The 14,989-nt window shown below is 41.9% G+C and overlaps 1 protein-coding gene across 1 annotated transcript; it reads left to right on the forward strand.

Annotated features, from left to right (window-relative positions):
* Window positions 1-949: 949 nt before the first annotated feature.
* On the forward strand, window positions 950-14,084 carry ssc4d (scavenger receptor cysteine rich family member with 4 domains; the record flags this gene model as incomplete). Its single annotated transcript, XM_088616059.1, has 10 exons — window positions 950-983; window positions 1,999-2,034; window positions 2,883-3,185; window positions 3,889-3,957; window positions 5,268-5,582; window positions 6,402-6,482; window positions 7,092-7,157; window positions 8,400-8,714; window positions 9,946-10,020; window positions 10,817-14,084. Coding segments are annotated over 10 exons (1,611 nt in total), but the record flags the coding sequence as incomplete, so codon positions are not given.
* Between the last annotated feature and the right edge of the window lie 905 nt (window positions 14,085-14,989).

A 14,989-nucleotide genomic window follows, 5' to 3' on the forward strand; every position in this document is an offset into this window, starting at 1 on the left:
GCCTTTCTGTATCGAGAGCGTTCTTTCAGGACCCTATGCAGAAGACACGATCCGGGGAAGAGTGGGGGAAAACACGGGGAAAAAGCATGCGGGAGTCGGGAATGAAAACAGGGGGCGTGTCCATGGTGCGTTGGTGTTCGGGCGAGGTGTGGCCGAGGCAAACAGTCCAGAAACAAGTCCAAGGGGGAATCCGAGAGAAAGCGAAAATCCAAAATCAGGCGGTCCATCCAAGACGAACAGAATAAAAAGTATCTCACTCAAGATACAACAGCATTGTCTTCAACCAGACTTGACCCCTCCACCTACCAGAGATGAGTCCAGAAACCTCCTCATTATGCTATACTCTTTCGAGGGGTGTACTCTAGAAAAAGTCATCTTAAAAAGTCAACAGTACGTGCAGGTACCTCTGTGCCTGATGTAGCTACCAATTTCTTTTCCTTGCCCAGCAAGGAAACAACAGGAGATTATTTGGCTCATCTAGTCCCTTTGGTAGTTGGTAGCTTATTGATTCCAGGGTCTCATCCAGCCATTTCTTTAAAGAATCCTTGGGTATTGCCTTTAACAATATGCCTGGGCAGCTGATTCCACACTCCCACCACTCTTCGGGTAAAGAAGAGCCTTGTGTTCGTATTTTTAAATGCACATCCACTTCAGAAATTCAGAAAATGCTCAGACAAGCTTTGCCAGCCTGACCTTGCTCATCCAGATCATCATGAACTAAAGACTCTAAAATCCCGAAGAGTGGTTTCATCTCATTCCACAATGAGTGAGTTAGCTTCAAACATGGAAAGATCATGCAGTTGCTTTACTGTTGATTAATCACCAAAGAACTAAAAAATGTAAAAATTTAAAAAATATTTTAGTCAGTATTCATGCCTGTGTGTGTCAGAGATCAGTTGTATTTTTATAAAGCATTTTTTCTTGTTAATTTGTGTTTCTTAACTTTTAAGGATATCTCAGTGTGTCCAAAAGAGAAACTGCTGGTAAGTGTAATGCTTTTGCATTGTCTACATTTGTGTACTTTTTTTGAATCCTTATAATAGGGATTGACTTTCCAATAATTACATATGATGTGTAGATACTGTATTAGGTTTGTTAAAAATTCAATATCATTTTAGATGACCATAGAGCATTAAAAGCATTTTTATTTTGGGATGTAGAAATGTTTTCACTCTGAGAACGAACTCACACAGACAAAGCTTTAGATGTTTTTATTCCACTGTGAGTGTTCTTAAGCCTGAAGTCTCTGCTTTCCTGTGGATTTATTGAGTTGTATTGTGTTTTTAATACGATAATGATCAATGTTTTAATAACACAACAGGTCTTCTGACCTTTAAAATGGACAAAATTAACAGGAGATCACCCACGGAATGACCCAATTTAGGTTTTTGTTTAAAAGCCTCTCATCCTTTGTTTGGAAATGAAACTATAAACCATCAAGGCCTTTAGCAATAACACTAACAAAATACAAGTGGCATTCTTCTGAGAAAGATAAATACCTTTGTGTTAGTTTCTTTACTGTAAAGCCCCAGAACACCAATCCATGAAACACCACAATGCCTGTGGAATTCCTTTGAGGAACATACACTCTTTCAAACACTTAACATAATCTGTTTGCTTTTGTGCCTGTGACACAGGGGCACCGTGATGTGATCTAGAAGCAGACATCTCAAGACGGGATTCCCATGAGCTTTCTCATAGTACCCCCCTGCTGAAGACAGAGATTTAAACATCCTTGTTTTCAAACCAGTTCTCGCCCTACTTCTTCCCTGACAAATCTGGATTTTGATTTCTGATGCTCTTCCTTCATATTCATTCAATTTGTGTCTAACTAAAGCAGAAAGGCCACAGAGTATCTCCTAACATATGAAATAAATTCACAGGAAGATCCCAATATACAGTAACTGTGCCTTTAAAGGTCAAAAATGATAACTACCTCCCTACAAGTGAAGAATTTGACCATAGGCTTTTCTCTCTCTCTCTCTCTGCTCTACACAGCCAACAGGACTTCATCAGTACTATCTCCACCGCAGGGTAAGAATACACTACACAGTTCTTCCTTCATTAAAGGAAAAATCTGTTTTATGGAAATATACTGCAAGCCCATTTAACTTAGTTTTACTACAAATTGACCTCTTCCCAGTGACCTGTGAAAAGACTGTGACACTTTTGTAATCACTGTTGTTTTAAAGATCAAGTTTTATTCCCTGTTAGGTGTGCTGCGATGGTGCTGCATGCCACTTGAAAACCATCTATTCATGTGTAAATATGTGATTATTGGCCAAATGAAAACCAAAGCAAGCTGGCACGGTGGCACAGTTATTAGCACTGTGGGGGCCCTGGGTTCAATTCCAGACCTAGGAACCTATCTTTCGGAGATTGCATGTTCACCCTGTGTTCACCTGAATTTCCTCTGAGTGCTCCAGTTTCCTACCTTAGTCCAAAGACATACTGGTAGGTAAACTGGCTTCTGGGAGAATTGGCCCTGGTGGGAGTGTGTGTGCCCCCCGAGATGGACGCGTCCTGTCCAGGGTGTACCCTGCCTTGTGCCCATTGCTTGCCAGGATAGGCTCCAGCTCCCCCCATGACCCTGAACTTGAAGAAGCCTTTAGAAAATAGACATACACATAGATTAAACTAAAAAAGCATGGGATTTCTCTCACCAGATGATTTTTTTGAGTTAGTACTGCTTTTTCCTTCCTTTTGGGTGAATCTACTTGTGTTGCGTGTACCTTGTATGGTTGCATGTGTTTTTTTTTGTTGTTGTTGCCAAGCGCTCTATTATGGAAAAGACAGAATGAAATTCATTAGCTGGCTGTAGAGCCCAGGGCGGTCGGTGACGCTGTTCTCAGGTGAGCGCGTGTTCGCAATGTGTCCCCCAGTGCGCCTGGCGAACGGCAGGAACAGGTGCGAGGGCCGCGTGGAGATCCAGCACAACGGCACCTGGGGCACCGTGTGCGACGACGACTGGGACATGGTGGACGCCAACGTTGTGTGCCGGCAGCTGGGCTGCGGCCTGGCGCTCGCGGTGGCCAGCAGCTCGGCCTTCGGACAGGGCACTGGGCCCATCCTGCTGGACAACGTGGACTGCCGGGGAGGAGAAGGGGGGCTGGGCCAGTGCGAGAGCCTGGGCTGGGGTGTCCACAACTGCTACCACTACGAGGATGTGGCTGTGACCTGCAGAGGTACCAGACTTAAGCTGTTCTGGGGGGGAGCCAGTGTCACATATTATTGATATGTATTATGTCCTTTTGTATTTTCCTTGCAGCTTGCAGCTTACAGCTTCCTTGTATTTTGGCAGAACTATAGCACACACAAGCAGACTTGAGCAGTCCCTGTTCTCTGAATTACAGAAAGTCAGATGGACAGACGGCACTTAACAGTTATGTGTTGTGTTGCCCTTGGTTTAGTAAAACCTGATGTGCTTCCTAGCATTGAGTTAGGCTTCAGAGCGGCTGTAAGTGTGCTAACAAACCTCCACTTGTTGTGATTGCTGTCACAGCGATTTTGCATGGTCAAAAACCCAAGACACTCCTGCTTGTGCTGCTTTCCAAACCAGATCTGTCTTGGCATCAGCGGTCAGTTTCCCTCAGTTGTACAGATGGGTCTCTGATGAATCATCTCACACATACGTGCCAACGTTATTGAAGAACAGCTCCAAGAAACCTCATTTTCATGTCCTCTTCTGCCTTCTGTGCCTGGAAGATCGGTTCTTTAGGAAAAAAATCATATCAGCCAATCTCAAAATTGCAAATATTTTTTTCTAAGGCCTGTGCAGTGGAGCAAATGAATATTCTACAGAAAAGTGCAGTTCACGGTGCTGAGCCATTTACTGTGTTCAAGATGTGTATTGGAGTAAACTCCTCTTTCGTCTTGTGTTTTTTACAGACACATCTGCGCCAGCAGTTCGAGAACACAGCAATTTTGCTACCCCACCTCCACAGCTCACAGGACTCCGTAAGTTTCAGCTGTTCTCTTCTGTTGTTTTCAGTTTTGTTGCAACATTTGCCTGTTCTTTAGTGGTCAAGCTCCAGCAGCTGCATCTTCCCCCACTTTAAGAGTATGGGGGAACTGTCTGCATTTCAAAAGTCTTTTAATACAGCCTATACTTTGTCCCTCAGGTTAAGAAAAGGCATGGGAGACTTATATTCCTGAATTCTGTAACCAAAGGTCTCACTTTTTAACGTCAAATGTCAGTATGAACTTGAGGGTGTTCTTGACTGTAGAGTTCTGCTGATCAACTAGCTGTTTTTTAGTCTTACGCTTTTCTCTCCATCTGCATAGTAATGTCTTTCCAAACAAGGTCAGAATCTAGAGTCTTCATGGCAATTTTAGTAATGAAGAGGAAAAAAGCCCAGTTATTAAATTAGACTCAACCAAATATCGAATTTGTCTCCATTCTGAATATATAATATTGCCATCAAAGGCCATTTTGTTTCATCCTCTTTAATGAGAGTACTAGTCACATTTCATTGGGAAAGACGCAAGCTCCTTGGGTGAAGGAATCAGTAGACATGCCCTACTGTGTGTGCCGAAGAAAGTTCAATAGCAACTTGAGAAAAAGTACTGCTCAGTGTTTAAAACCTTTCTCAATGCCAAAAATGTCAGCACTGGATTTTGTCACCAGCTAAATATTCTGGGCAGCACGCAAGAAACAAGAAGAGGCGTTGAGTCGAACTTTGCTTCCTTACCTCTTCCTACAGTAGCATTGCAAAGGCATTTAAAGGCATTCACCAAAATCAGACAGGGAGTTCTTTTGAGATGAAGGAAAATACAGAGCCAAGGATTCAGTGTTTTGTATTTGTTCCTAGTAGCTTACTGCTCTAGTACTGCTCTGTGATTTCTGTCTTTTTCCTGAATAACTTTTGGGCTTTTTGCTGGGGAGTTTGAACAGGAAATTCTGGGAACAGAAGTTATGATGGTGATTATGAACAGGATTATTATAAAAGAGTTTGAACTGGGCAACACATACTGTCAATGTGACAGCTGTTTAAAAGGACAACAGTGCGAAGAGATTCCCACCACGCTTTCCATTTCGAGCTTCACATGGCAATAAGCTGTATTTAGGGTAAGAGGCAGGGTGAGGGCCGTGATTTGATGTCAGCGTGAGTTTGGGGTCAAAGGTGTAGGGTCAGGTGGTGTTTCCTCCTGTCTTTTTGGGGAAGCTCTTCAGGATTATCTGTCACCTTGAGGAAAATCTCCAGCAGTGGTTCCTCTCTGCTGCCTGCCACTCTTAGCTCTGCCCTGAAGTTGCCCTTGTCTTCCAGGAGAGGGCACCATTCGCCTGGTGAGCGGTGCGGACTCCTGCCAGGGCCGGGTGGAGATCTTCTACCGGGGGAGCTGGGGTACGGTGTGCGATGACGACTGGGGCTTGAGAGACGCTGATGTGGTCTGCCAGCAGATTGGCTGTGGAAGTGCCCTGACCTACACCACCAATGCCTTCTTCGGATATGGCACAGGCCTCATCCTCCTGGACAACGTCAACTGTAACGGCAACGAGCCCCTCCTGGCCTCCTGCTACAGCCTGGGCTGGGGGATTCACAACTGCGGGCACCACGAAGATGCTGGAGTGATCTGCTCAGGTAGCTGTACAAGCACGTGTCCATCACTGGCTCACACTGGCCTTACCAGTACATGTGTGTTCCAAAAAGCTACTACTGCTCATTCGGTACTGCAGAGAACTGAGTTCTTTGTTAAACCAGGGACTGGAAACACTCCTAATAAGTAAAGAGCATATTTTACAGAATACAGTGCAAGGACTTCAGATTTGCTAATGTTTGTTACACCAAAAAAAGCAAGAGACCACTGACAGGAATTCCTTATACTGTATTAATTAAGTTATACCAATGTGCATTTGAATATTTCATTTTTTCTCAAAGAAAGCCAGCTAACTGAAATTACAGTTACTCTGCAAGAACTCTGTCCTCAGGATTTTCACACAGCCATTGATCTCTTAAATGTAGGTCTAGTGCACAATGTGGAAAGCAAAATTGTGTGAGTGCGTATACTCCATTATCAGATTTTAAATACACTTGTTAAGGAGCAGAGGAAACCATATCAGAACTAGAAATTCCAGACTGATATTTTAATTCTGTATGTCTATAAACAAATTTACTGTATGGGAATAATTTAGTCACAAATAACTAATTCTGTAGTAGCAGGTTCACGTTCTGAACTAATGTCTCTGGCTCAACAATAGAGTAGTTAAAAACAGCTTAGACTGGCTTGGCATAATTCACTCACCCATATCAAAATATCAAACAGTTTGCTTATTTCTATTGAGTGTTACAATATCTGGGAAAATTAAAAGAGCTAAAACCACAAACCAGCTTCTCTTGCAAGCCTCACGCTTCTTCATCTATGTTTGTCCATAAAATGCAAACGTTATCATTTTATAACAGGCTCAACAACGCCAACACCTTCTCTAAACTTCACTGCAACAATGGCCAGAGCTCTTGTGTACAGGATGGACGCTACTACAGGTAAGATTGCAGGTACTGGACCATCACTGCTGGAGCTCTGCCTGTCCTGGGAAAAGGCATGCATTTGATTTCTGTGATACTACACACAAAACTGTATACAGTTTAGTACAGGGAAATACTGAAAATGAAGAGAAAATATGATTTATCAGTGTACTGTATTGTAGAGAGTTGATACGTCTGAATTTATGTTTGATTTGCAGTTTTATGGTTACAGTATACCTCAAATACAGTATGTCACGCAACAGTTTTGAGAATTAGTTTTGAATATATCAGCTCACCTGACACTAGGTGGCAGTCTAGAATCGTCATTTTGAGAAAAAAGTAAATTCACTGTGTTCTTCTGCCATATTTAAATAATTTGAACCAGGCACTGCACATTGCATCACATTACAAACACTGCATGATGTTCTACACCAAAAACCTGACAAACAATGGAAGATTTTCTATAAAAATCTACCCAGATAAAAGAGACATAACTGCTGACAATCTGTTTAGTTAGAAACAATTTTATAACAAAGACAACATTTACAAAGGCTGGAAAGTACAACTGTATAAAGATGTTTGTATGTGCAGTGTAGTTTTTATACATTTTATTTTCTTTATTCTTAGCTACAGATGTCACAGCAACGATTTCTCAAACAATGAAGGTTCAAAAAACGTCCACTGTACCAGCAGGTAATGACAACACGGGGGTGAGATCTATCCAAATGTCAACTCGTCATTATGGGTGCTTTTGCCTGCCTATTGGCACAGTCTTGTAGGGATTAAAATCTGAAATATTCATAACTTCAAGGTGTACAGTGTGTTTCGTATCCCTGAGTGAGTCAAAATGTACAGAAATGATAACTCATTGGTCATAGAAAGTTTTGTGTTTTGTTTGAGTTTCAGTTTTTATCTTTGTTCAGGCATTTAGCTGCTAAGTAAATGCCGTTCCACTGGAACTAGAAGCTGGAATGGCTCTCTCAAAGTATTAAGTTGGGAAAGGTGGTGTGGACAGAAAATAGTGGGATACAATGCCCTGAAAGGCATTTAATCCTGTGCATACTGATACACATCTTAGCTTGACTCATTCAACCTTAGTGAACAAGAAAGCTTTGTAGCAATGACAATGTTTGTTATATTCAAATGAAAAAGACCAGTGAGACTATATTAGGGAATGGTAAACAAGAAGTGAAATGCTGCAATAGTACAAAAACATATGAAGTCATTTAATTCAGTTTTCAATGGCTGTCATATTCTGTTTCCATTCCACTTTGTCAGGAATGGGTTTCAGTTTTGCTTAGTGCAGGAGGGAAGGAATAATCTAATCATGTTATCATTATTTGCAGTCACATGATATCACATCATTCACACAGCACATCTTAAAAAGCTGGCCAGTTGACTGCAGTGCGGTGATGATGCTAGTTTCCTCAGTCCAAAAACACAAGACATATCAGCAGATTCAAGTGCATGTCAGTCCCAAAGGTTTTCCAGTGTTTCAAAATGAAACGGATTCAGACAAAGCACAGATCCTTTGAACTGCTGTGGGAGAGAGAGCAAGAGATTTCAGTCAGCAAGTCTTTATTCAAGGACAGTGATCATGGGAGATCCATATACAATGCCATATTTGCAAAGTGCAGTTATTTGTGATTTAAGCTGATGGATGGATGGATATTAAGAATGATTTGTTTCAAACAATACTTCACTCTTGAGAGGAGAATCAGCATAGTCCACTGTGCTGAAGAAGTCCCTTTATATCTCATTTTCAAAAACCCATTCATCATGTTATGTGAAGTTATATATTTATTGAATTCTTAACAGAGAGTACAATTCAGCTTAAATATGTATATAGAGGGGGTATGTCTTTAAATAGGCTTGGTCAGTAAGGGGTTGAATGCAGATCGATTTTCTCTGACCTTTTGTTCTCTTGGCTTCCAGTAGGGGGCGCTATACGTGTGGTGAATGGGAACAACACCTGCCAGGGTCGGGTGGAGGTTTTCCACAACAACGCCTGGGGGACGGTGTGCGACGACGACTGGGACCTGGCCAACGCTGATGTGGTGTGCAGGCAGCTGGGCTGCGGCCTCGCGATCGAAGCCAAAGTGCTGGGCTACTTCGGCTACGGCTCCGGGCCCATCCTGCTCGACAACGTGGACTGCGCTGGGACCGAGAACTACCTCACCGACTGCTTCAACCTGGGATGGGGCCAACACAACTGCGGCCACCACGAGGATGCAGGAGTCATCTGCAAAGGTAAGGCGGCCTTGGCTCTCCTCTCGGGAACAGCCAATTAGTAAAGTCTGTGCCTTGGAGCTGAGGGTTCTGTGCCACTGTGCCTTGAAGGATTCGTCAGAGTGTCTCCATCCTGTGTAATGGCAGACGCCCAGCAAGGACTTGATATTTCATCAAAGGCTAAGAAAGCTCTGGCTGCTTAATGTTCACTCGCTTTTTCCCTACGCATGTTCTTCCATGTCTTCATTCCTGCTCTGGGAATACCTGTCGCTGATGGATACTGGCATGACCTAGGCTTAAACCAATTTCTTAATACCAGATTAAACATGCCATCAAAGGAGTTGACTTTTGGGGGACAAAAATCCCAAATTAAAATTCATGATTCATGCTCTCCATCATGTATTGAGATGCTTACTCCCACGCAATGTTCCAAAAATCCCAGACTGCAAAGTGGAGACTTGCTTTTGAAATTTATGATTTAAGACCACCTAAGACAGTAAGTTAGAGAAAAGTATGGAGAACGGTGTTCATATTTCAACTTGCAACCTATGAATCATCACACTGTATGTGATGAAGCTACATACAGAAGCTACTGTATGTGGATAGCCTTCCACCCATCCATGATTAGAAAGCTTCTTATTCCTGGTAAGTGACAAGGCAACGTGGAGCCTATCCTGGAAAGGCAAGGCTACCCCTGGGATGGGAAGCCAGTCCATCCCAGGGTCCAGACGCGCATGCTCCATCACAAACTAGGTGGAAACAGGAAGAACATGTAAACTCCACACAGGAGATGCGCTCTTCTAAAATCGAACCCTGGGTCTGAGAGCCGAGAGGCAGCAGCAGTAAATGCAATATCGCCTTGCCTTTGCCATGTGGGGAGTGATGAATAAACTCATGGAGGGTGAGGTGAAATGTTTTTAAAAGACAATGGGGAACTCACTAAATTCAAAGGTCATTGAATAAAACTCATTTTTAAGTTTAAGAATAAATTCTACATTTAGCAATAATTTGCACATTTTTTACCAAACAGTATAGTCAACCCATGCCTTAACTACAATAGCAGCAGCCATAACCAAAAATGTTCTGTTTCGGTTCTGTGGCCTATTGTTTTGTTTTTTTTACTGTACTGTGCTATATGTGTTTTTATAAAGCGCTAATGCTGTTTAAAGCAGAAGCTCAAGGCCCAGACTACCTGTTAGTTTTTTATCGAGCCCAAGAAGACTAACAGCAAAACGGACTCTTTCTGTTACAGCAAAAGAAATGCCCCCAGCTTTTAAAGACTTTGGCATTACACCTACAACTGCCTCCATCAAAGCACCCACTGAAGGTAAGTAGCCCCCAGAAGTACAGCAAACAGGGTGTTTTTTAAGAACACTAAAAAAATTAGATCTGCATTGACAGTCTGTGCAGAGCTAGTCGCAGGGAATACAGTATATAGAGCTGGTAAAGCCTGTAGAAACCCCACATATTTGACCATGGCTGGAAATCTGCCTGGATTCCCATTATCTTAGTTCCAAGTGGGATAGGTAAGGAAAATGGACCCATTGTGGCTTTAACTAACTTCACCATACTACACAGTCAGACAGACTGATGTTGCGTTTACAAAGTGTGATTCTCCCATTGCTCCATAGCTCAGTGCCACTGACAGTGTTGTAAAAGACAGCGCTGGGTATCTGAGGAAGTTAAAAAGTCATCAGTCCACGAAGAGGCACAATCTGAAATGGGCTGCCCAGACATCTGATTATTTCTCAGGTGTGACAAATAGGACAGCATGGTGATGCATTGGTTAGCAATTCTGCCTCACGGAGCTGGGGCCCTGGGCTCAATTCCTGCTGTCTGTGTGGAGTTTGCATGTTCTCCCCGTGTGCCTGTGGCTTTTCTCCCACAGCCCAAAGACATACCGGCGGGTTAAATGGCTTCTGGGAAAGTTGGCCCTGGTGTGAGCGTGTGCGAATGTCTGTATGTCTGCGATGCATGGACGTCCTGTCCAGAGTGTGCCCTGCCTCGTGCCAGTTGCTTGCCGGGATAGGTACCGCCCCCCCACCCCGCGCCCCTGAGCTGGTGAAACAGTTCAGCAGACGGATGCAGGAGTGTGACCTGCGCTGGCGCTTGTCCTCCCCCAGGCTCAGTGAGGCTGGTGAACGGGACGCACCGCTGCGAGGGCCGGCTGGAGCTCTTCTCTCGGGCCCAGTGGGGCACGGTCTGCGACGACGCCTGGGACCTGAGAGACGCCCGCGTCGTGTGCAGGCAGTTGGGCTGCGGCAACGCCACCAGCGCCCGGGAGGAGGCTTTCTTCGGCCAAGGCAGCGGAAGCATCCACCTGGACAATCTGAAATGCCGGGGCGACGAGACCTCCCTTCTGCAGTGCTCTCACATAGCCTGGAACGTCCACAATTGCAATCACTCAGAAGACGCCGGCGTGACGTGCCAACTTTTGTGATTCCCCTTCAAGGCCTCGCCTGCCTCCCCCAGAGGGTACCTCGAACTTTGTGTATATTGTGTAAATACCCAATCAGCTTCCAAAGGAATATAAATATATATATCCGTTTTTACCATGCACTTTATAAATGTATTTGAATAAAATCTTCGCCTACAAAAAAAGAAGAGAAGAATATGAAGCTCTGAGTTCATTCCCTCAGAATGCTGAAATATTTACAATCTGTGCAGCTCTTTTAAAACATTCTTCAGTAGTGGAGTAAGGGGGCCTGGAGGAGGTTTATCAATAATTTACCCGTCAGAGAAAAGATTGCAGACACATATACGAAAGGAAGCTGGCTTCTGGGAACCATGACCAAAACCCAGATAAAGTCCTGCCTCTCCAGTCGGGATGAAGATCAGTACAGAACACGTTTTGTCCTAACACACAAGGCCTAGTCCCAGGCTTTGGTTTATGCTAAAATAAACTTCTGCTCCCAGGAAATAATACATTTAACTGCAGCTTGTTGGCTGTTTTCTCTATAAGTAAAGCCTGATTTTTAAGCTTGAAAGACAACCTTGAAAGCCCACTGACACGCACAAATGTCATTTTCTACTTTTGCAGCTCAAATTTCCTTGTGAGGTAGGCACTATCTGAGCTCTTATTTTATAAAAACTGATTTTTCGTTTTGTGAGTTTAGGTCAATCAGTTTGTCCCTCTCTCACCAAAAGCATGTTCTGTTATACTACACTAACAGTACACTAAAGATGTACAGCTGTATATTTCAGTCTGTGTTCATCATAAACAGTGATTACACTGCAGTTTTGGAGTCAGGGATCCATGCTGATTCCTTCCACATACTGAGCCTATTGTATGACTGTTAGGTTTAAATCTGTTTCCATCTACTCACAGCGTTGTGACCAACATAATTTTCTAGTTGTCACTCTGAACTCTCTGTTACAGAAGTAAACCAATCTTCAGGCTTTACTGATATGATCTGGATCTCCGCTCCTGACTCCAATTCATAATTACCAATGGAAAAAAAGTATCTAAAAATCTATAAAACCTGCAAGATTATGTGTTTGGAGAAACAGCTCTGTCTTTTTCTGATACCTATATAGAAACATTTACAAAGGAAACAGAAAATGATTCTGTGTTGAATGTTCAATGTTATTTGTTATAAACACTGCACTTAAATCTTCTTTTAATATGCTGAACAATACAGTATATTTAATTTAAAAAAATAACAGCTGAGAAAAAGCTCTGAAAGAACTATTCACACCCAGTGGGATTCAGTCTGAGACATTCCAAAACATCTGTATAGAGGGAAGATTTTCATAGGGAAATGTGGTTTATCTCCTTTGTCTTCTAACTGAAATACCTGCATTTATTCCTGCGTTCACTCAGTGTATTTCGTATTAGTATTGTATTTTAACCATGGTTTTCTATTGATGATTTTGAGCTTGTTGGTGTAAAAGCGATAATGTACGTGTCTTTAGGAGGGTTTTTTTCCTAATGCAGTCTATCCAGCTGAGTCAAGGAAATTGATCAGCAGTCAGAGTGATGAGTAATCAGGGCCTTTTAGAAAAGTGCAGTTTTGCACAGTTGCTGCCCCGATTCAGAAAAGCATGGCTTGCAGCCAGACTTAATACAGTACATTTGTCAAGTTGATGTTTGAGTATTTGAAATGTTATATTCATCTACCACTACCACAAGGTGCCCTGCTGATTTACAGTGTCATTATTCAAAGCTTAAACATTTTCCTTCCTGCTAAATAACATTTTTTGAAGTTTATACAAAAGCCACCCATCTGGAGGATGAATCTATTCATTCAAACTCCTATGCAGTTACACAATTGTTAATCAAAACCACTACTATTTTTTAAGGGAGATAGTCATACATTTTCCAAATGCTCTTTTTACATGGGGACTATTCAAAGTAATCAGCCGATGCTCTTTGCTATTGAGGAGAGGTAATATATGTCATTTTATCGGTTCTAAGAATACAGAAAAAAATATTAACCCCCAATAAACTGTACAGTCTAAAAAACAGAAAGTCTAAAAAAAAGAAAAGAGATTCCCTAAGCTTTTTTCCTCAATGCAGAAGAATGGAACCTTGAAATAATGGGATGAAAGTCATGAAATCACAACTACTGTACATGTATAACACTTATTATCTATACTTTATGTTTTTACTGTGGTTTACTTGCACTGATCCCTAATGAATATTTTACCATAACTTCAATGTGCTTTACTACACTATATAGATTTTTCTCGATGGTATGCAACAAATGGTACACTATTATGCATCCAGCAGGTAGAAGTTTCATAATTGGTTTTCAACTTCATTACTGTCTTTAATAATTAAGTGATGTCCTATGCTTATACAGGTTTAGCATGTCTTTCACTATGTAAATCTGCAACAGATAATTACACAGCTACATATAACACACCCTAAAATACATCACACGGTTATACCAAGTTATACCAAGATCATTCATAATCATCTTTCACTTTCTGCTGAAGTACTGTTTTGGGAACGGTAGACTTAAAGACTTTTCTTAAAAACTAAAACAAAATACATTTTGAGGTGAAAACGAATTTATTAAGCCAAACATTTCTGTCAAGAAATATCTAATTTTCAAGTCGAGCTTTGGTTTGAAAGCTTTCTTTTTCCTCATTTTGCTGGTCTGTTACGGATTAAGATTTCAGGTAGTGCATAGAGAGTTCCATTGCTTGACAGCTCTGAACAGTGTAAAAGAATGATCAGTGAAGATATTACGCTAATGATTTAGCACTGCAGGTTCTTAAGCTTCTGAAGTAGAATGATTTGCTTAATTTACATTTGAGAATTTAGTTTCAAAGGATATTTTGAGAAAAACACAAGGCAAAGCAAAACTACATTAATGGCATCTGATGTCCCAACAACACTTCAGTTATTTTGTAAAAAGCATTTATTTAAGGGGCTGAAATATATATGGCTTATTTTTTTCTTTATTTCATTAAAGTTTTTTAAACGTTTATTTTAAGAGACTTGGTTCTTAAGTGAAGTCCTAAGAAATATTACTTGTGAGAACAGTTACTTGTTCACAAACTGCAAGCAAATGTACACTAAAACTAATAGATGTATTCTGGAATCTGCTGCAATCTAAAGTACATCTCTCTTTAGGCTTTGCATTTTGCATTTCCATTTCCATGAGCACATTTTACAACTTTACAAAACACAATATCCATGCTTGAAAAATAGCAAGACGTCTATGCATAATAGTCAGTCAGAGAATGCTAAGTATGTTAAATGCCTATTTCAAGTACTGCTGTACTTGTAAACGTTAGCTGCAATGTGTGATATATTGTGCTTTTCTTTTAAATGCTCACAATAGTGCAGTTTGGCCTGCATGCCTGCATTCCATATTAGGGACTATCTGGAACAGAATCAGATGATGTATTGCAGACATTCCTCTGGTAGCCAGTCAAAATGTTTTCCGGATAAGGCTGCCAAAATGTGCCCTTCTCCCAGAGGAGGTCAGACGAAGAGGACGTCTGGAGCTGCAGCAGCCACATTATTGATGAAATGAAGGCAGTGCCTTCCCATGCCGAGCTAGATGCTGAATTCAGTAGAACAGCTGCACTAATCAACTTGTGTTCAGGAGACACACTCGGGTCTCCAGACAGATCCTGTTCTGCAATGTGCAGCCAGAACTGCTGAAAGGCAGCCACCTACCAGGAGAGCAAACTGGGTGCCTAAGCTGGCAGACAGGCAATCTTACAGTCCAAAATAATTCAATACTACTCATGGTGACTGGTGTTTTTGCATTGTGGTCCACCAGCAAAAAATGGTGTATTGAGACTGTAGTATAAATTTAACCTTCTTTTTTGCAGAT

This window comes from Lepisosteus platostomus, chromosome 22 (assembly GCF_059453375.1).
Source record: "Lepisosteus platostomus isolate fLepPlt1 chromosome 22, fLepPlt1.hap1, whole genome shotgun sequence".
Taxonomy (NCBI): domain Eukaryota; kingdom Metazoa; phylum Chordata; class Actinopteri; order Semionotiformes; family Lepisosteidae; genus Lepisosteus; species Lepisosteus platostomus.